This window comes from Schistocerca gregaria, chromosome 9 (assembly GCF_023897955.1).
Source record: "Schistocerca gregaria isolate iqSchGreg1 chromosome 9, iqSchGreg1.2, whole genome shotgun sequence".
NCBI classification, from domain to species: Eukaryota; Metazoa; Arthropoda; class Insecta; order Orthoptera; family Acrididae; genus Schistocerca; species Schistocerca gregaria.
The window spans coordinates 165,835,948-165,858,230 of NC_064928.1; the positions used below are offsets into that span (position 1 = coordinate 165,835,948).

The 22,283-nt window shown below is 44.7% G+C and overlaps 1 protein-coding gene across 3 annotated transcripts in view; it reads right to left on the reverse strand.

Annotated features, from left to right (window-relative positions):
* The window catches only part of LOC126292020 (open rectifier potassium channel protein 1), a 530,665-nt gene that overhangs the window by 17,863 nt on the left and 490,519 nt on the right, over positions 1-22,283 (reverse strand). For all 3 annotated transcript variants that reach the window (XM_049985814.1, XM_049985813.1, XM_049985815.1), the window contains exons 10-11: positions 14,903-15,194; positions 4,321-4,615 (exon numbers count right to left, since the gene is read on the reverse strand). In XM_049985814.1, coding sequence (XP_049841771.1) covers positions 4,321-4,615; positions 14,903-15,194 — 587 coding nt within the window. The remainder of the gene's footprint in view (positions 1-4,320; positions 4,616-14,902; positions 15,195-22,283) is intronic.

Consider the following 22,283-nt stretch of genomic DNA (forward strand, 5'->3'; position numbering starts at 1 on the left):
TCGGAACCCTATAGAACACCTTTGGACTGTTTTGGAACGCTGACTTCGTGCCAGGCCTCACAGACCGACATCGATGCCTTTCCTCAGTACAGCACTCCGTGAAGAATGGGCTGCCATTCGCCAAGATACCTTCCAGTGCCTGATTAAACGTATGCCTGCGAGAGTGGAAGCTGTCATCAAGGCTAAGGGTGAGCCAACAGCGTATTGAATTCCAGCATTACCGATGGTCGGGGCCACGAACTTTTAAGTCATTTTCAGCCAGGTATCCTGATACTTTTGATCACGTTTTGCTGTGAATACTTGAGCCGGCATTGTAGGCGACAATCACGTTGGGTCATATCTTCTACCTGGCCATCTGCATGGTCACCTGTGCTTGAGGCTCGTGCAAAGAGTTCTACGCGAGTTGTCGGAGAATATGCGCTCGGGTGTTCGTGAGAGATGTGGATGCAACATGACGGCGCACCGCCTCACTTTATTGTGGAAGCCCGCAACCATCTCGGTGGTGTATTTCCTGGTCGCTGATTGGAAGGAGAGGTCCCATTCCATGGCCTTGGACGTCACCTGACCTGAATCCCCTCGATTATTTGCTATGCCCGAGCCGAGTGACCACACGGTTTGAGGCGCCATGTCACGGTTTGCGCGGCCCCTCCTGCCGGAGGTTCGAGTCCTCCCTCGGACGTGTGTGTGTGTGTGTGTGTGTGTGTGTGTGTGTGTGTGTGTGTGTGTGTGTGTGTGCACGCGCGCGCGCGCGCGCGCGCGTTCTTAGCATAAGTTAATTTAAGTTAGTTGAACTATTGTGCAAGTCTAGGGACTGATGACGCAACGACCTTGCCGCAATGGATACACCGGTTCCCGTGAGATCAACGAAGTTAAGCGTTGTCGGCCGTGGCCGGCACTTGGATGGGTGACCATCCAGCCGCCATGCGCTTTTGACATTTTTCGGGGTGCACTCAGCCTCGTAGTGCCAATTGAGGAGCTACTCGACCGAATAATAGTGGCTCCGATCAAAGAAAGCCATCATAACGACTGGGAAAGCAGTGTGCTGACCACACGCCCCTCCAATCTGCGTCCTCAACTGAGGATGACGCGGCGGTCGGATGGTCCCGAAGGGTCACTTGTGACCTGAAGACGGAGTGCTAGGGACTGATGACCTCAGCAGTTTGGGCTGTTAGAAATTCTCATACATTTGAACAATTTTTATTTGGTGTGGGGATACCTAAAGTCACTTGTGTACGAGACCCCAGGGGATAGGGAGCTGGAATTAACTGCCATAATTGTAGCTCCTGCGATGTGATTCGAAACAGACGAGAAATGTTTGTCAGGGTGCTTCAGAACCTTGTTCATCCATTGAGGTTGATGGCCATCAGTTTCAGCACGTTTTGTAAGATACAGAACAAATGGTACTTGACTTGTATCAGTGATGGTATTTGCAGGTAACTGTAACTAATATAAATAAAAAGGTACACAGTAAAGTGATTTTATTTCTGTTATCTCCTTTAGGTTTCTCCTCCGACCTCAGGTTCCCTACCTCAAACTGTTCAATGGAGCATCCTCCAGTCTTTTTAAGTTTTTGCACGCTCTTACTGAAATACCCCGTATAAAGGGTGGTCCATTGACAGTGACCGGGCCAAATATATCACGAAATAAGCGTAAACGAAAAAACTAGAAAGAACGAAACTTGTCTAGCTTGAAGGAGGAAACGAGATGGCGCTATGGTTGTCCCGCTAGATACCGCTGCCATGGGTCAAGCGGATATCAACTGCGTTTTTTTGAATAGGAACCCCCATTTTTTATTACATATTCGTGTAGTACGTAAACAAATATGGATGTTTTAGTTGGACCAATTTTTTGGCTTTGTGATAGATGGTGCTGTAATAGTCAAACATATGTCCCACAATTTTAGACGAACAGTTGGTAACACGAAGGTTTTTTAAATTAAAATACAGAACTTAGCTAAGTTTGAACATTTTATTTCGGTTGTTTCAATGTGATACATGTACCTTTGTGAACTTATCATTTCTGAGAACGCATGCTGTTACAGCGTGATTACCTGTAAATACATTCATGCAATAAATGCTCAAAATAATGTCCATCAACCACAATGCATTTGGCAATACGTGTAACGACATTCCTCTCAACAGTGAGTAGTTCGCCTTCCGTAATGTTCGTACATCAATTGACAATGCGCTGACGCATGTTGTCAGGCGTTGTCGGTGGATCACGATAGCAAATATTCTTCAACTTTCCCCACAGAAAGAAATCTGGGACGTCAGATCCTGTGAACGTGCCGGCCATGGTATGATACTTCGACAACCAATCCACCTGTCATGGAATATGCTATTCAAAACCGCTTCAACCATACGCGAGCTATGTGCCGGACATCCATCATGTTGGAACTACATCGCCATTCTGTCATGCAGTGAAACATCTTGTAGTAACATCGGTAGAACAGTACGTAGGAAATCAGCATACATTACACCATTTAGTTTGCCATCGATAAAATGGGGGCCAATTATCCTTCCTCCCATTATGCCACACCATACATTAACCCGCCAAGGTCGTTGATGTTCCACTTGTCGCAGCCATCGTGGATTTTACGTTGCCCAATAGTGCATATTATGCCGGTTTACGTTACCGCTGTTGGTGATTGACGCCTCGTCGCTAAATAGAACGCGTGCAAAAAAATCTGTCACCGTGCCGTAATTTCTCTTGTGCCCAGTGGCAGAAGTGTACACGACGTTCAAAGTCGTCGCCATGCAATTGCTGGTGCATAGAAATATGGTACGGGTGCAATCAATATTGATGTAGAATTCTGAACACCGAAGTTTTTGAGATTCCCGATTCTCGCGCAATTTGTCTGCTACTGATGTGCGGATTAGCAGGTAAAACACCTACTTGGGCATCATCATTTATTGCGGGTCGTGGTTGACTTTTCACATGTGGCTGAACACTTCATGTTTCCTTAAATAACGCAACTATCCGGCGAACGGTCCGGACAGTTGGATGATGTCGTCCAGGATACCGAGCAGTATACATTGCACACGCCTGTTGGGCATTCTGACCACAACAGCCATACATCAACACGATATTGACCTTTTCCGCAATTCGTAAACGGTCCATTCAACACAGGTAATGTGTTACGAAGCAAATAGCGTCCGCACTGGTGAAATGATAAATGATACCACGTACTTATACAGCGCCATGCATCACTGTTGGGTACATAGTTCCGCGTAGTCAGCGCGTACACAACTTTCCCACTAGAGCGCGCCCCACTAAGCACAAGAGCGCAGGCGCAGCTCTCGTCCGTCTCTGCAGTACGAGATGGCGCTGCCTTAGAGACGGACCAAATTCTGCTTCCGCTGATCAGCGTATTAATATGTAACGCAGCCAATGAGATTGCTACTAACGTAGAACCTTTTCTCCTCACAGATCACACTCGCGCAGTGATACCTGAATGTGCGAGATATTATAACGAGTGTACAGACCTCCGATCAGTCAGTCTGCATTAGTCTGTACCAGTCTGCATTAGTCTGTACCAGTCGGCATTAGTCTGTACCAGTCTATAGTCAAGTTTGAGTCTGCGCCTAATAAGATTATCATATTCCTGTACATAGACATGAAGATAAATGTATAGACACTTTTGTCAAGTATCAGAGATATATGTGAGAATAAGATTAACGGACCAATACTAAAGGAACTTCAGATTGTCAATTGTAAATAGCATCCAGAACCAAGTTAAGTAATTTTTATGCTTGTTATTATTTTAATAGATGTGTGTGAAAATTAATCAAGTTCTGTTTAAAGTTGGTCGCTGTCACTTCCTACTCTAAGCGTGCAAGTGGCATTTCTATCGTCTGACCTCAGAAGATAAACACGCCACGATAAGACCACGAGACATATTGCTGACACTCGCCTCCTTCGTTAGAGCAAGTCAAATAATCTGATGGTGTGTGTACCAAAGGTTTTACAGTACACACACCACAATCACAAAGCGAAAAAAGTGGTCCAACTAAAACATTCATATTTCTTTACGTACTACACCAATATAATAAAAATGGGGGTTCTTATTAAAAAAAACGGAGTTGATATCCGTTTGACCTATGGCAGCGCCATGTAGCGAGCCAACCATAGTGCCATCTGGCTTCCCCCTTCAAGCTAGATTATTTTCGTTTATTGTAGTTTTTTGGTTTGATGCTTATTTGGTGAGATATTTGGCCTGGTCACTATCATTGGACCACCCTGTATAAAGTGTGACGGTTCGCCTGTGAATGAAATATAAGGTGGCGTCGGAGATTGCGCCTTGCGACCCGACGTACGTACCTTGCGTGGGCGTCGGCCAGAGCGAGCCGCGCCGCAGGTGGGCGGCGGGCGGCAGCGTCGGCGGCGGGGGCGGCGGCGCCGGCGAGTGCAGCGACTGCAGGGAGTGGTGCAGCGGCGGCGTGAGCGACGCCGTGCCCATCTTGCGCCGCTTCCGGCAGCCGGGAGACTCGTCGGCGATGCCGGCGACCCCGAACCGGTCGTGCACGGAGGAGAGCGCGCGCAGGAAGTCCGCCAGGGACGTCTCCTCCAGCACGCTGCCCATGTGCTCCGTGTGGCCGCGGGCCTGCGCCGCGCCCTGCGCAACAGACCGCAATCCTTCAGCGCCTTTCACCGGCGGAGGGTACCAATCCAGACCAACCATTGGGAACAGACTGGCTATCTCTCGTGGGGGAAGGTAGTGCAAGGTGACGAAGAGTCTAAAGACCCCCGTAAACGATCAAGCATTGTGTCTTACGTAACTAACCTTGTTAAATATTTGACAGTGTACATCGAGGTTTGACGTGTTAGTCAAGCACCGATTGTGTTTGAGAGAAGGGGAACAAAGGTACGGTGATGAAGAGTCTAAAGGCCCCGTAAACGATCAAGCATTTTGTCAAACTTATCTTTGACAAGTATTTGATTGTGTACAATGCAATTTGACGTGCTTGACAAGCACCGATCGTGTTTGAGAGAAGGAGAAGGTAGGGTAAGGTGACGAAGAGTCTAAAGGCTCCGTAAACGATCATGCATTTTGTCTAACGTAACTAACTTTGTCAAATATTTGACTGTGTACAGCGCTTTTTGACGTGTTTGTCAAGCAGCGATCGTGTTTGAGATAAGGGGAAGGTAGGGTATGGTGAAGGAGTGTAAAGGCCCCCGTAAACGATCAAGCATTTTGTCTTTGTCAAATATTTGACTGTGTACATTGCAGTTTGACGTGTTTGTCAAGCACCGATCGTGTTTGAGAGAAATTGTGATTGACAAAAAGTTTGACAAGACGGCGAACGCCGTTTCTGTTAACGTTTCACCACATTTGTTAGTAAAAAATTCTTTCATTACGATTTACCTTGCTGTATCGTGAGTTTCCGCTACTATGAAAACTAGAATCAAGTATGAAAACAAAATAACACTGACAATTACCACAGTGGTAGAGCTATCATATCTTCTCCAGCCATACACACTGAAGATATGATTTGCATTAATAACAGCTCTCTCTATGTTCCAGGTGTAAAAAAGTTTTATAATTATGTCTACTACCTAATCGCCCTAGTTTCATTTCACAAAGGACAAGTCATCAGTGAGAGCCAGTGTACAGAATAAAACAGAATTCGTAGGCCATTCACGAGAATAATACTAAGTTTCCCAACGATTTTACGCTAGTATTTGCTAGCAGTGGGCTTTCAATTCTGAAATTGAAAATACGGAGAAAAAGAGAGCGAAGCTACAAGAATGTGTTATGTATTTCGTAAATAAATATATTTTGAAACAGCTCAATACACATTTTTCCACATGTATAATCTCTTTTTGTGGTTACCAAATTGGTTAATTACTGTTTTAATACTTCAGCCTAGTATCTGCAGCAAAAGCCTTGTTGGTATATGGAATTATCATATAAAAGGTAGTCAACTTTAAATTACTAATGTTTTAAGACAAAAATAAAGTAAAATTTGGTTTCCTTTCAATCTTAGTAGGGCGTTTTCATTTTCTCTAAGTGTAATAAAAACACGCAGACAGTCACTGACCATATGTTTTGATTATTTATAGAATTTTTCTGGGTTTGTGACGGCACCGTCAATATGCACAACCACTCACGCTTCGGTCACACTCAAGAGCCAAAGAATCTGGTACACCTCCATAATGTCGTGTACGGCCCCCGCGAGCACACAGAAGTGCCGCAATATAATGGGGCTTGTTCCTGGAGCCACTCTGTAGCAATTCTGGGAGTGTGTGTGTGGGGGAGGGGGGGGGGGGAAGGGGGGGGGGGTGGTCCTGCTGAAGTTGCCCAAGTCCGTCGGAATGCACAATGGACATGAAAGGATGCACATGATCAGACAGGATGCTTACGTACGTTTCACCTGTCAGAGTCGTATCTAGACGTAACAGAGGTCCCATATCACTCCCATTTCACACGCCGCACACCATTACAGTGCATCCACAAGCTTGAACAGTCCTCTGCTGACATGCAGGGTCCATGGATTCACGAGGTTGTCTCAATACCCATCTATATACGTCCATCCGCTCGATACAATTTGAAACGAGACTCGTCCGTCCAGACACCAAGTTTCCAGTCAGCAACAGTCCAATGTCGGTGTTGATGCACCCAGGCGAGGCTTAAAACTTTGTGTTGTGCATGTCATCAAGGGTACACGAGTGGGCCTTTGGCTCAGAGGGCCCATGTCGATGATGTTTCGTTGAATGGTTTGCATGGTGACATTCGTTGATGGCCCAGCAATGAAATTCACACCAAGTTGCGGTAGAGTTGCACTTCTGTCACGTTGAATGATTCTCTTCAGTCGTTGTTGGTCCGGTTTTTGAAGGATCTTTTTCCAGCCTCAGCGTTGTCAGAGATTTGATGTTTTACCGGGTTCCTGATATTCACGGTGCACTCGTGAAATGGTCGTATGGGAAAATCCCCACTTCATCGCTACCTCGAAGATGCTGTGCCCATCGATCATGGGTCGATTATAGCATCATGTTCAAACTCTTGATAAACTGCCAGTACAGCAGCAGTAACCAATCAACAACTGCGCCAGACACTTGTTCTCTTGTTCAGAGTGTTACAAAAACGTACGGCCAAACTTTCTGGAAAAATTCCTCACACACAAAGAATGTTATGTGGACATATGTCCGGAAACGCTTACTTTCCACGTTTGAGCTCATGCTATTACTTCTCTTCAAATCACATTAATCACGGAATGGAAACACACAGCAACAGAACGTAGCAGCGTGACTTCAAAAACTTTGTTACAGGAAATGTTCAAAATGTCTTCCGTTAGCGAGGATACATGCATCCACCCTTGAGGTCAGGAGAGCGTGGAGGCCATGGAATTGGTCCACATCTACCAATCCATCGGTCACCGAATCTGTTGTTGAGAAGCGTACGAACACCTCGACTGAAATGTGCAGGAACTCCATCGTGCATGAACCACATGTTGTGTCGTACTTGTAAAGGCACATGTTCTAGCAGCACAGGTAGAGTATCCCGTATGAAATCATGATAACGTGTTCCATTGAGCGTAGGTGGAAAAACATGGGGCCCAATCAAGACATCACAAACAATGCCTGCCCAAACGTTCACAGAAAATTTGTGTTGATGACGTGATTGCACAACTGCGTGCGGATTCTCGTCAGCCCACACATGTTGATTGTGAGAATTTACAATTGGATCACGTTGGAATGAAGCCTCATCCATAAAGAGAACATTTGCACTGAAATGAGGATTGACACATTGTTGGATGAACCATTCGCAGAAGTGTACCCGTGGAGGCCAATCAGCTGCTGATAGTACCTGCACCCGCTGTACGTGGTACGGAAACAACTGGTTCTCCCGTATCACTCTCCATACAGTGACTTGGTCAACGTTACCTTGTACAGCAGCAACTTCTCTGACGCTGACATTAGGGTTATCGTCAACTGCACGAAGAATTGCCTCGTCCATTGCAGGTGTCCTCGTCATTCTAGATCTTCCCCAGTCACGAGTCATAGGCTGGAATGTTCCGTGCTCAATAAGACGCAGATCAATTGCTCGAACGTCTTCCTGTCGGGACACCTTCGTTCTGGAAATCTGTCTCGATACAAACGTACCGCGCCATGGCTATTGCCCCGTGTTAATCCATACATCAAATGGGCATCTCCCAACACCGCATTTGTAAACATTGCACTGACTGCAAAACCACGTTCGCGATGAACACTAACCTGTTGATGCTACTTACTGATGTGCTTGATGCTAGTACTGTAGAGCAATGAGTCGCATGTCAACACAAGCACCGCAGTCAACATTACTTTCCTTCAATTGGGCCAACTGGCAGTGAATCGAGGAAGTACAGTACATACTGACGAAACTAAAATGAGCTCTAACATGGAAATCAAGCGTTTCCGGACACATGTCCACAAAACATATTTTCTTTCTTTGTGTGTGAGGAATGTTTCCTGAAAGTTTGGCCGTACCTTTTTGTAACACCCTGTATAGGCGTTGCCGTATTCTGCCTGTTTACACATCTCTGTATTGGAATACGCGTGCCTACACCAGTTTGCTTAGCGCTTCAGTGTACTACGCATGAAGAGGTTACGAACAAAATCAAAGTTTTACGCTTACTGCGACATACAAAAAAATGGTTCAAATGGCTCTGAACACTATGGGACTTAACTGCTGTAGTCATCAGTCCGCTAGAGCTTAGAACCACTTAAACCTAACTAACCTAAGGACATCACACACATCCGTGCCCGAGGCAGGATTCGAACCTGCGATCGTAGCGGTCGCGCGGTTCCGGACTGAGCGTCTAGAACCGCGACACCACCGCGGCCGGCCCCTACCTGGTAAGGATCCCACACCGCGGAGCAGTATTGTAAGAGAGGACGGACAAGCGTATTTCTGGCAGTCTCCTTAGTAGGTGTGTTACATTTTCTAAGTGTCCTGCCAATAAAACGCAGCCTTTGGTTAGCCTTCTCCACAACATTTTCTGCGCGTTCTTTCCAAATGAGGATGTTCGTAATTGTAATACCTAGGTTTTTAGTTGAACTTACGGCTCTTAGATTAGACTGATTTATCATGTACCCGGAGTTTAACGAGTTCCTTTTAGCACTCATGTGGATGACCTCGCACTTTTCGTTACTTAGGATCAAATGACACTATTTGCGCCAGTCAGATATTTTTTTCTAAATCCTTTTGCAGTTTGTTTTGATCTTCTGATGACTTTATTAGTCGATAAATTACAGTGTCATCTGCAAACAACCGAGGACGGCTGCTCAGATTGTCTAGCAAATCGTTTATATAGCTAAGGAACAGCAAAGAGCCTATAACACTGCCTTGCGGAATGCCAGAAATCACTTCTGTGTTACGCGATGACTTTCCGTCGATTACTACGAACTGTGATCTCCCTGACAGGAAATTGAAAATCCAGTCACATAACTGAGACGACAGGCCTATTCCATAAGCACGTAATTTTACTACGAGCCGCTTGTGTGGTACAGTGTCAAAAGCCTTTTGGAAATCCCTTGTCAATAGCACTCAGCGCTTCATGTGAATAAAGAGCTAGTTGGGTTTCACAGGAACGAGGTTTTCTAAACCCATGTTGACTGTGTGTCAATACACCGTTTCCTTCGAGGTAATTCATAATGTTTGAACACAATATATGTTCTAAAATCCTGCTGCATATCGACGTTAACGATATGGGCCTGTAATTTAGTGGATTACTCCTACTACCTTTCTTGAATATTGGTGTGACCTGTGCAATTTTCCAGTCTTCGGGCACGGATCTTTCATCGAGCGAACGGTTGTATATGATTGTTAAGTATGGAGCTAATGCATCAGCATACTCCGAAAGGAACCTAATTGGTATACAGTCTGCACCAGAAGACTTGCTTTTATTGAGGGATTTGAGTTGCTTCACTTATCCGTTATTCATGTTGGCAGCTGTTCTCGATTCGAATTCTGGAATATTTACTTCGTCTTCTTTTGTGAAGGCATTTCGGAAGGCTGTGTTTAGTAAATCTGCTTTGACAGCACTGTCTTCGATAGTATCTCCATTGTTATCGCACAGAGAAGGCACTGATTGTTTCTTGCCGCTAACATACTTCACATACGACCAGAATCCCTTTGAATTTTCTGCCGGGTTTCGAAACAAAGTTTCGTTGTGGAAACTGTTATAGGCATCTCGCAATTAACTCCGCGCTAAGTTTCGAGCTTCTGTAAAGGATCGCCAATCTTGGGGATTTTGCGTCTGTTTAAATTTGGCATGTTTGTTTCGTTGTTTCTGCAACAGTGCTCTAATGGATCAAAGTAACCGTGCCGCCGCACTGCATCCATGGTCTGGGTGTGTCAGCGCCACACCACAGACTGTCATTTTCCCTTCTGTTGTTTTTGCACAATGAAAACTGCCAGGCGACTGCACAGGTAGGGTCTGCCAAACAGTAGCAGTGTAACCACACAGATAGATTAGAGAGCCTGTGTAGAGAGAGAGTGGCCATAGGTGAAGTTGCCCGTGATTGGTTGATTAGCTTTGGCGACATTTTTCTGCCAAACGTCTCTCGCGCTTCCTATGTTCGCCGTGCTTTTGAGTTGAATTGAAGTTCAGAGGACTTTTGGAAACGATTAAAATGTATTTGAATTATTGAGAGACTTGTTATACGTTGTTCATGCATATTCTATTAGTTGTATATCGTTATTAGTACGTAATTAGCGTTAGGGATCTTAAATATGAGTTGAAATAATGAAGCGTTTTGTGATGAAGTCGGCAGGCCTACATGTTTGAAGTAAACACGTTACTAATTGTACAGTATTGTTTTTGACATCTATAATTCGTTCTGTACAAATCATACACCAAAGCTGCATGCCCTCGGGAAAAATTACGGCCGTAGTTTCCCCTTGCTTTCAGCCGTTCGCAGTACCAGCACAGCAAGGCCGTTTTGGTTAATGTTACACGGCCAGATCAGTCAATCATCCAGACTGTTGCCCCTGCAACTACTGGAAAGGCTGCTGCCCCTCTTCAGGAACCACACGTTTGTCTGGCCTCTCAACAGATACCCCTCCGTTGTGGTTGCACCTACGGTACGGCTATCACATGAAAGGGAAGCAGTGGTTGGGAAGGGAGTGAGACAGGGTTGTAGTCTATCCCCGATGTTATTCAATCTGTATATTGAGCAAGCAGTAAAGGAAACAAAACAAAAATTTGGAGTAGGTATTAAAATCCACGGAGAAGAAATAAAAACTTTGACGTTCGATGACATCGTAATTCTGTCAGAGACAGCAAAGGACTTGCAAGAGCAGTTGAACGGAATGGATAGTGTCTTGAAAGGAGGATATAAGATGAACATCAACAAAAGCAAAACGAGGATAAGGGAATGTAGTCGAATTAAGTCGGGTGATGCCTAGGGAATTAGATTAGGAAATGAGACACTTAAAGTAGTAAAGGAGTTTTGCTATTTGGGGAGCAAATTAACTGATGATGGTCGAAGTAGAAAGGATATAAAATGTAGACTGGCAATGGCAAGGAAAGCGTTTCTGAAGAAGAGAAATTTGTTAACGTCGAGTATAGATTTAAGTGTCAGGAAGTCATTTCTGAAGTATCTGTATGGAGTGTAGCCATGTATGGAAGTGAAACATGGACGATAAATAGTTTGGACCAGAAGAGAATAGAAGCTTTCGAAATGTGGTGTTACAGAAGAATGCTGACGATTAGATGAGTAGATCACATAACTAATGAGGAAGTATTGAATCGGATTGGGGAGAAGAGAAGTTTGTGGCACAACTTGACCAGAAGAATGAATCGGTTGGTAGGACATGTTCTGAGGCATCAAGGGATCACCAATTTAGTATTGGAGGGCAGCGTAGAGGGTAAAAATCGTAGAGGGAGACCATGATATGCCTACACTAAGCAGATTCAGAAGGATGTGGGTTGCAGTGGGTACTGGGAGATGAAGAAGCTTGCACAGGATAGAGTAGCATGGAGAGCTGCATCAAACCAGTCTCAGGACTGAAGACCACAACAACAACAATTCGTTCTGCAGGCGTTCGTAAACGATGCCAGGTTGTGCTGCATTTGGTTGTTCCAATAGAGGCGAAGGTGGATTTCGCATGTTAGCATTTCCACGCAATGAAGAAAGACGAAAGCAGTGGGCAGTTTTTTTAAAAAATATTTTTAGTCACGCAAAACAGGTAGGTCTATTACAATTTCCTGAATTTTTAAGCTCTTATTTCTTCAACAGTTCGTGCATACTGATAGCATCACAAGCTTTTCTGAAGCCAATATCAGACGTTCTTGCTGGAAATGGAAAGTTCCTGTAATTGTTGTGCCATGCTCATTCGTCTTTATAGGGTCAAACTTTATTTCGTTCCGAATCAGAGCACTAGGCATTTTGGTTTCAGTATTATTGCCTGACTGTCAAGTTGTGAGCACGTTTTCCGCAGTTGTCGTGGTTGCCGAAACATTATTCGTAGTAAATAATTGCAGGTACTCTTGAAAGTTTTTAATAGGCCTACTTACAGTGGGGTAGAAGGGATACGGTAGTTTTCTTGTTATATTTGGTCGTTATTACAGTAGCCTAGACCTGATTTTTGTAATCTTTTTCGTTTAAAGTCGTAAGCAGTTGTTTACTTGTGACATGCAAAAAGTTTGAAGACGTGACAAGAAGGACTAATACGTCTCTCACTTTTTGCATGTCACAAGTAAACAACTGCTTACGACTTTCATTCAGCTGACGTTATACAGGTACGTTAAATCTTTAGCGTTATGCACTTCCGATACAAAACAAATGCTATACACTATATATTTTTATTTACGTTACTTTCGTCGCAGTATGTCTAGTAAACGAACTTTAAAGGAGATAAATGCAAGTAACGAATAATTTTTGCAGCCACTGTATCAACTTTTTCCTGTGCTGTACGTAGTAGGCTACTATATTATAGCTGTAACGAAAGGCATTTAACGAATGATTTCGCCATATTGTCTTATGTTTTAGATTCGGCGAGTGTGTACTCCACTACTCCACTACTGACCATTCAAAAGTCCCGCCCGCAGTTTGGTAGAAAAATGGCCGCCGTATCGTCCGGTTGGTCACTCTCTCCCTATACAGGCTCTCTAACTAGGGAACCTCCCCATCGCACCACCATCAGATTTAGTTACAAATTGGCACAGTGGATAAGCCTTGAAAAACTGAACACAGATTAATCGAGAAAACAGGAAGAAGTCGTGTGGAACTACGAAAAAAAGCATAAGACACAAACTGAATAGTCCATGCGCAAAATAGGCAACATTAAGGAGAGGGTGAGCTCAGGAGCGTCATGGTTCCGTGGTTAGCGTGAGCAGCTACGGAGCGAGAGGTCCTTGGTTCAAGTCTTTCCTCGAGTGAACATTTAATTTTTTTTTATTTTCACAAAGTTATGATCTGTCCGTTCGTTCATTGACGTCTCTGTTCACTGTAATAAGTTTAGTGTCTGAGTTTTGCGAGCCGTGTGATTAGTAGACGAAAGGACGTGCCTCTCCAATAGGAACCGAAAACATTTGATCGCAAGGTCACAGGGTCAACCGATTCCTCGACAGGAAAACACGTCTGATGTATTCTATACGACACTGGTGACGGCATGTGCGTAACATGACAGGAATATGTGTAACTAGGTTGTTTAGGTTCTTATATTCGTAACGCCGCCGACACGTAGCGCTCTGTATGAAAATCACTGGCTGTGCCGTGTGCAGTCTGTGGCTGGTTTGCATTGTTGTCTGCCATTGTAGTGTTGGGCAGCGGCAGCTGGATGCTAAGAGCGCGTAGCGTTGCGCAGTTGGAGGTGAGCCGCCAGCAGTGGTGGACGTTGGGAGAGAGATGGCGGAGTTTTGAAATTTGTAAGAATTGATGTCATGAACTGATATATATTATGACTATTAATGTATATACATTGTTTGTTCTCTATTAAAATCTTTCATTTGATAACTATGCCTATCAGTAGTTAGTGCCTTCCGTAGTTTGAATCTCTTATTTAGCTGGCAGTAGTGGCGCTCGCTGTATTGCAGTGGTTCGAGTAACGAAGATTTTTGGTGAGGTAAGTGATTTGTGAAAGGTATAGGTTAATGTTAGTCAGGGCCATTCTTTTGTAGGGATTATTGAAAGTCAGATTGCGTTGCGCTAAAAATATTGCGTGTCAGTTTAAGCACAGTCATGTATAATTTTTCAAAGGGGACGTTTCATATGTTGTCGACGCACCTAACTTGTACACTTGGCGAATGGGTAAAAATATTCTTCTACCTTGCCCGATTTAGGTTTTCTTTTGGATGTAACAATCACTCCCAAAACAGTGATGAAAACATAAGAGTTTGTCATATAAACTGCAACAAATGAATGCAACAGTTTCACAGTCCCACCACGGTTTTCCCTGTGCTCTGTCAAAAGATACGTTTTTAACGTTTTCAAATTTTTCCGTTTAGGGTTTTGCGTCCCAGTACTACGGCGCAGTTACCTCGCATCGAACGGACGGACGGACGGACAGATAATAATTGCCTGAAAATAAAAAATTAAACTTTTCACTCGAGGAAAGACTTGAACCAAGGACCTCTCATTCCGCAGCTGCTCACGCTAACCACGGGACCACGGCGTTCCTGAGCTCACATTATCATTGATGTTGCTTATCTTGCGCATGGACTACTCAGTTTGTATATTTTGCTTATTTTTTTCATAGTTCCACACAACGTCTTCCTGTTTCCTCGATTGATCTGTGTTCAGTTTTTCAAGGCCTATCCACTGTGCCAACTTATAACTAAATCTGAGGGGGGTGCGAAGGGGAGGTTCCCTTGTAAGATAGATCGGTCAGAGGCGCACTCTGTGGGAAAAGGCAGGGTGTTGGCGACTATATGCCTGGAACGGGTGGTAGCTCTTACGCGGGAGAATGGGTACTCACGGTGATGGTGACGTACTGCGGCTCGGGCATGAGCGAGCTGCCACGCCGCATGGACAGCAGGTCCGGCGCAGGCAGCGACATGCGCTTGAGCAGTGACGGCCTGGGGGCGGCGCGCGGATCGCCGTCGACGTCCGCGTCGTCGGTGTTGCGGCGGCCCTGGGCGCGCCGCAAGCGCTGCAGCCACGCCCGCGGCGCCTGGCTGAGGCGCTGCAGCGCCGACTGCGGGGGCGGCGTGGGGGCGGCGGCCGGCCGAGGCAGCGAGTCCTCCTCCTCCAGCGGCGCCTTCTCCGGTCTGCAGACACCGACCACCCCTCGCATGTACACTACTGGCCATTAAAATTACTACACCGACAAGAAATGCAGATCATAAACGGCTATTCATTGGACAAATACATTGTACTAGAACTGACATGTGATTACATTTTCACGAAATTTCGGTGCATAGATCCTCAGAAATCAGTACCCAGAACAACCACCTCTCGCCGTAATAACGGACTTCATACGCCTGGGCATTGTGTCACACAGAGCTTGTATGGCGTGTGCAGGTACAGTTGCCCATGCAGCTTCAACACCATGCTACAGTTTATCAAGAGTAGTGACTGAAGTATTGTGACAAGCCAGTTGCTCAGTCAGCATTAATCAGCCGTTTTCAATTGGTGAGAGATCTGGAGAATATGCTGGCAGTCGAAAATTTTCTGTGTCCAGAAAGGCCCGTACTGGACTTGCAAAATGCGGTTGCGCATTATCCTGCTGAAGTGTAGAGTTTTGCAGGGATCGAATGAAGGGTAGAGTGACAGGTCGTAACACATCTGAAATGTAACGTTCACTGTTCAAAGTGCCGTCAATGTGAACAAGAGGTGACCGAGACGTGTAAACAATGGCACCCCATACCATCACGCCGGGTGATAACGCCAGTATGCCGATGAGGAATACACGCTTCCAACGTGCGTTCACCGCAATGTCGCCAAACACGGATGCGACATCGTGATGCTGCAAACAGAACCTGGATTCATCCGAAAAAATGAAGTTTTGCCATTCGTGCACTTAGGTTCGTCGTTGAGTACACCATCGCAGTCGCTCCTGTCTGTGATGCAGCGTCAAGGGTAACCGCAGCCATGGTCTCCGAGGTGATAGTCCAGGCTGCTGCAAACGTCGTTGAACATTTCTTCCACATGGTTGTTGACTTGCAAACGTCCTAATCTGTTGACTCAGGGATCGATACGTGGCTGCACGATCCGTTACAGCCATGCGGATAAGATGCCTGTCATCTCGACTGCTAGTGATAAGAGGCCGTGGGGATCCAGCACGGCGTTCCGTATTACCCTCCTGAATCCACCGATTCCATATTGTGCTAACAATCATTGGATCTCGACCAACGCGAGCAACAATGTCACGATACGATATACCGCAATAGCGATAGTCTATAATCCGACCATTATCAAAGTCGGAAACGTGGTGGTACGCATTTCTTCTCCTTGCACGTAGCATCACAACAACGTTTCACAAAGCAACGCCGGTAAAATGTTGTTTTGGTATGAGAAATCGTTTACAAACTTTCCTTATGTCTGCACGTTGTAGGTGTAACCACCGGCGCCAACCTTGTGTGAATGATCTGAAAAGGTAATTATTTGCACATCACAGCATCTTCCTGTCGGTTAAATTTTGAGTCTGTAGCACGTCATCTTTGTGGTGTAGTAATTGTAATGGCCAGTAGTGTAGCTAGCTGACCATCTCAATAGTATCCCCACAGTGTGAAGGTCCCCTCTAATGATCAAACATGTCAAATTCGCTATTCTGTACCCACGGTTTTATCAAACAAGCGCACTGACATATCAAACAAAGTACGTCAAACTTTAATTCTGAAGCAGCTCTCTCACTGTGCATATTCTCTAGATTGTCGAACAGATGAAAAAATGGTAGATATCGAAATAGGTGACAGAGGGATAGAAAAACTATTGAAATCGACCAAAAAAGGAAAGGCCGCTGGACCTGATGGGATACCACTTCGATTTTACACAGGGTATGCGAAGGAACTTGCCCTTCTTCTTGCAGCAGTGTACTGTAGGTCTCCAGAAGAGCGTAGCGTCCCAAAGGATTGGAAAAGGTGTAAGCAGGCTGTTTAGGTTTTTATATTGGTAACGCCACGTAGCGCTCTGTATGAAAATCACTGACTGCTGTGTGCAGTCTGTGGCTGGTTGGCATTGTTGGAATATTCGCTATTGTAGTGTTGAGCAGTTGGCTGTGAACAGCGCGTAGCGTTGCGCAGTTGGATGTGAGCCGCCAGCAGTGGTGGATGTGGCGAGAGAGATGGCGGAGTTCTGAGAGCGGATGATCTGGACGTGTGTCCATCAGAGACAGTAAACTTGTAAGACTGGATGTCATGAACTGATTATATATATAAGGTAATACTCTATTAAGGTAAATACATTGTTTGTTCTCTATCAAAATCTTTCATTTGCTAACTATGCCTATCAGTAGTTAGTGCCTTCAGTAGTTGGAATCTTTTATTTAGCTCGCAGTAGTGGCGCTCGCTGTATTGCAGTAGTTCGAGTAACGAAGATTTTTGTGAGGTAAGTGATTCATGAAAGGCATAGGTTATTGTCAGTCAGGGCCATTCTTTCTTAGGGATTTTTGAAAGGCAGATTGCGTTGCGCTAAAAATAGTGTTTGTCAGTTTAGAGTTGATCAGAATAAGTAAAGAGCGAAATATCTGAGTACGTTCAGTTCTGCTCAGCTGTTTGAAAATCAAATAATGTAAGGGGTTTACCAGCACAGCAATTCAATAATTTTTCTAAGGGGACGTTTCAAAGGGCGCAGGTCATCCCCGTTTTCTAGAAGGGACGTCGAACAGATATGCAGAGCTATAGACGATCGGTTGTAGAATTTCGGAACACGTTTTATATTCGAGTATAATGACTTTTCTGGAAACTAGAGAGCCGGCCGCGATGGTCTCGCGGTTCTAGGCGCTCAGTCCGGAACCGCGCGACTGCTACGGTCGCAGGTTCGAATCTTTCCTCGGGCATGGATGTGTGTGATGTCCTTAGGTTAGTTAGGTTTAAGTAGTTCTAAGTTCTAGGGGACTGATGACCTGAGAAGTTAAGTCCCATAGAGCTCAGAGCCATTTGAACCATTTTTTTGGAAACTAGAAACCTACTCTGTAGGAATCAGCATGGGTTTCTATAAAGACGGTCGTGTTAAACCCAGCTCGCGCTATTCGTCCACGAGACTCAGAGGGCCATAGACACGGGTTCCCAGGTAGATGCCGTGTTTCCTGACATCCGCAAGGCGTTCGATACAGTTCCCCACAGTCGTTTAATGAACAAAGTGTTGTGTGATTGGATTGAAGAGTTCCTAGATAACAGAACGCAGCATGTCATTCTCTTTGGAGAGAAGTCTTCCGGACTAAGAATGATCTCAGGTGTGCCGCAAGGGAGTGTCGTAGGGCCGTTGCTATTTACAATATACATAAATGACCTTGTGGATGACGTCGGAAATGCACAGAGGCTTTTTGCGGTTGATGCTGTAGTATATCGAGATGTTGTAACAATGGAAAATTTTACTGAAATGCAGGAGGATCTGCAACGAATTGACGCATGGTGCACGGAGTGGTAATTGAATCTCAATGTAGACAAGTGTAATGTGATGCGAATACATAGAAAGATAGGTCCCTTATCATTTAGCTACAAAATAGCAGGTCAGCAACTGGAAGCAGTTAATTCCATAAATTATCTGGGAGTACACATTAGGAGTGATTTAAAATGGAATGATCATATAAAGTTGATCGTCGGTAAAGCAGATGCCAGACTGAGATTCATTGGAAGAATCCTAAGGAAATGCAATCCGGAAACAAAGGTAGTAGGTTACAGTACACTTGTTCGCCCACTGCTTGAATACTGCACACCAGTGTGGGATCCGTACCAGATAGGATTGATAGAAGAGAGAGAGAAGATCCAACGGAGCGCAGCGCGCTTCGTTGCAGGATCACTTACTAATCGCGAAAGCGTTACGGAGATGATAGATAAACTCCAGTGGAAGACTCTGCAACGCTCAGTAGCTCAGTTTCGAGAACATACCTTCACCGAGGAGTCAAGCAGTATATTGCTCCCTCCTACGTATATCTCGCGAAGAGACCATAAGGATAAAATCAGAGAGATTAGAGTCCACACAGAGGCATACCGACAATCTTTCTTTCCACAAACAATACGAGACTGGAATAGAAGGGAGAATCGATAGAGGTACTCAAGGTACCCTCCGCCACACACCGTCAGGTGGCTTGCGGAGTATGGATGTAGTTATACATCAAACCGAGAAGTGAACTCCCAGACAGAAAAGACGAGGCACCTCAAAGGAATTATCCGATTGGGACGGAAATCGGTATATGTGATGTACAAGTACACATACACAAATGAGTACAACTGCAGAAACAATGTATGATTCACTCAAGAGAAAGAGCTTGACAAATTGAGCAAGTGATTAAAACGTTGATCCATGTCTGCTCATTATGCTAGCAATTTTTCGGCTTCGTACTGACTCACACAGTTGTTGGGTGTCCTCATGCCAAATTCTGTCCAACTGGAGCATTAGGTCGTTAATATCCTGAGCTCGTTGGTGGTCCTTACCTATAATGCTCCAAACGTTCTTAATTGGGTCTGGCGACCTTGCGGGTCAAGGTAGCGTTTGACATGGACAAGAAAACCAGTGGATGGTCGTTATATTGTTGAAATGTAAGCCCAGGATGGCTTGCCATGAGGGGCAACAAAACGAGACGTAGAATATAGTCGATATAGCACTGTGCTTAAGGGTGCCATGGATTACAATCAAAGAGGTCCTGTTACGAAAAGAAACGCCACTCTGTCGGGCTGTATGGCGGGCGACCACTGTCGAGGTGTCTCCAGACTCCTCTTTGCCGTGCAGTCTCGTTGACTGCAGAAGAATTGTCTTCATTAATGAGTCTCGCTTCGAACTGGGCCTTGATGGGCAGCAAAGATGTGTAGAGATGCGTCTGAGAGTGCTGGGATACCAACGTATGAATCGCCCACCATAAGGCCTGTCAAGTGATGGATGCCATTGCTTTTCATAGCTGGTTGTCATCTATGACACCCTTACAGCACAGCGGCAGTTCCACGATATTCTACACCCCATTATATCGCTCTTCATGGCAAGCCATCCTGGGCTTACATTCCAGCAAAATAATCCCCACCTGCACACAGCGAGTGTTTTTACTGTTTCTCTTCGTGCTTGCCATCCATACCTTGGTGACTAAGGTCGCCAGATCTCTCCCCAGTTGACAACGTTTGGAGCATTATGAATATGGCCCTCCAACCAGCTCGGGATTTTGACGATCTAGCACAACATGGCACAACATCCCTCAGGAGAGCATCCAAAATCTCCTCAATCAATTCCAAGCCGAATAACTGTTTTTATAAGCATCAGACATGGACGAACGCGTTAATGACGTGCTCTGCTTGTCAAGCTCTTTCGTGAATAATCATACATTTAACTAGAACTGGACTATTTTTTTCTGTACATGTGCATTGCCTCTACCTATTTTCCTCCCACTTTTTCTTTGCCATATACTGTACTTCCTTGACTCCCAGGCACATATTATCGTAGTAATATAAGAGAAATCACAGCTCGCTCGGAACGATTTTGGTGTTCATTTTTCCAGCGCTTTATTCCAAAGTAGGCTGGTAAAGAAATGGTTCCCATGAACTCTCTGTCAAGCAACTAAGTGTAAATTGCAGAGTAGTCATGTAGATGTAGATAGAAGAAATAAATGTGGGCATAACAGACTCGTTATCAAACGACACTGAAGGGATGGATGACATTCCTTCAGAATTTCTGAAATCAGTTTGGGAAGTGGGAAACTAACGATTATTCAAATTACTGTGCCGACATTCCAGAAGACAGCACGGACAGGTAAATTCGATAACTATTGCATACCTTCTTAAGAGACTAAGCATCCAAGTAGCTGACAAGAGTAAGGTGTAGAAGAATCTAAAAGAGAATAGAGAATGTATTACATGACGATCATTTTCGTTTGAAGTCTTCTTTTTTTCCTATTGTTCTACTTGTAAAGCGAAGGAATAACGACGAAACTGAAAGAAAGATTCTTGAATGGGATTAAAACTCGGGGCGAAAGAAATTTAATGACTAGGTTTGCTGATGATATTGCTGTGGCAAGAGAAAGTGAGGAATATTTCAGGACGTACTAAACGGATTGAACTGTCTAATGAGCACAAATTATGGATTGAGTGTTACGAAGAGTAGCAAGGAATTATAGTGAGTGATTCGCTTAACGTAATAATTGGGAACCACGCAACAGATGAAATGAAGGAATTCTACTGGCTTAGGAGGAAGATAACATGTAACAGATGACGCAAAGAGGACATAAAAAGTAGAATAGTAGGGGCTAAGTCGGTGTCTCTGGCCAAACATCGGCTTTCATCTGAAAAGTAAATTTCTGGTAAGATACATCTTGAGCATAGCATAGCATCATGGAAGGTTGGAATATCAGAAATGAAGAGAAATGAAGTGTTTAAGATGTTATACTAAAGAATGGTATTGAAAATTAGGTGGCCAGATACAGTAAGAAATCAGGTCTGCTAGGAATTAGCTAGAAATGGAACTTTACTGGAAACACTGACAAGAAGAAGGGATGAGATTTCAGAGCATACGAGGTGTGTGAAAAAAGTAATGAGACTAAAAACACTGCGAGAGATCTGGCAATGCTGCGTTGTTCTGCTTGTGTAGCCGGTGTGTTCATCCCTTCCAGAAGTTCAGTCCTTGTTACAGCTCTGTGCAGCCATCTCGTGGTTTTCGAAAGTACCATCACTGAAGTTATGTTTTTGTTGTGTGTTAAGACAACAGAACAGCAGAACTTAGAGAAACGTTATGCCATCGAGTTTTGTGGCCTTCAACTTCAAAAACCGACGAAAATGTTGAACTTGTGCATGCTCTTGTGATGTCAGTCCTACATTTAGTACGGATGATGGGTGCCCTGTTGAACTTTAAACATTTTCACCGTACATCAAAATTTGACTGAAGTTTTGCACATGGGAAAGACTTGTACCAGAATAGTGCCGAAAAACCTCACAACTGAGAAGAACAACAATCGAGAAACATGTGTGTTGATCGTCTTGAGAGGATTTTCAGTGATCCCGAGTGGTTCGGTCGTGTGATCACAAGTGATGAATCCTGGATTTTTGAGTGTTATCCTGCGGCAGAGCGAGGAGCGGCGCACTGAAACATCTCCTCGACTGAGAAAAGCTCGAATCACCAAATCGAAGTTCAAAACAGTGCTGCTTTGTTTTAAGTGTTTTACAAAGATGTCCTTGAGAGGCTCAGAAAAAGGATGAATAGAGTGAGACCAGACGCTGCAG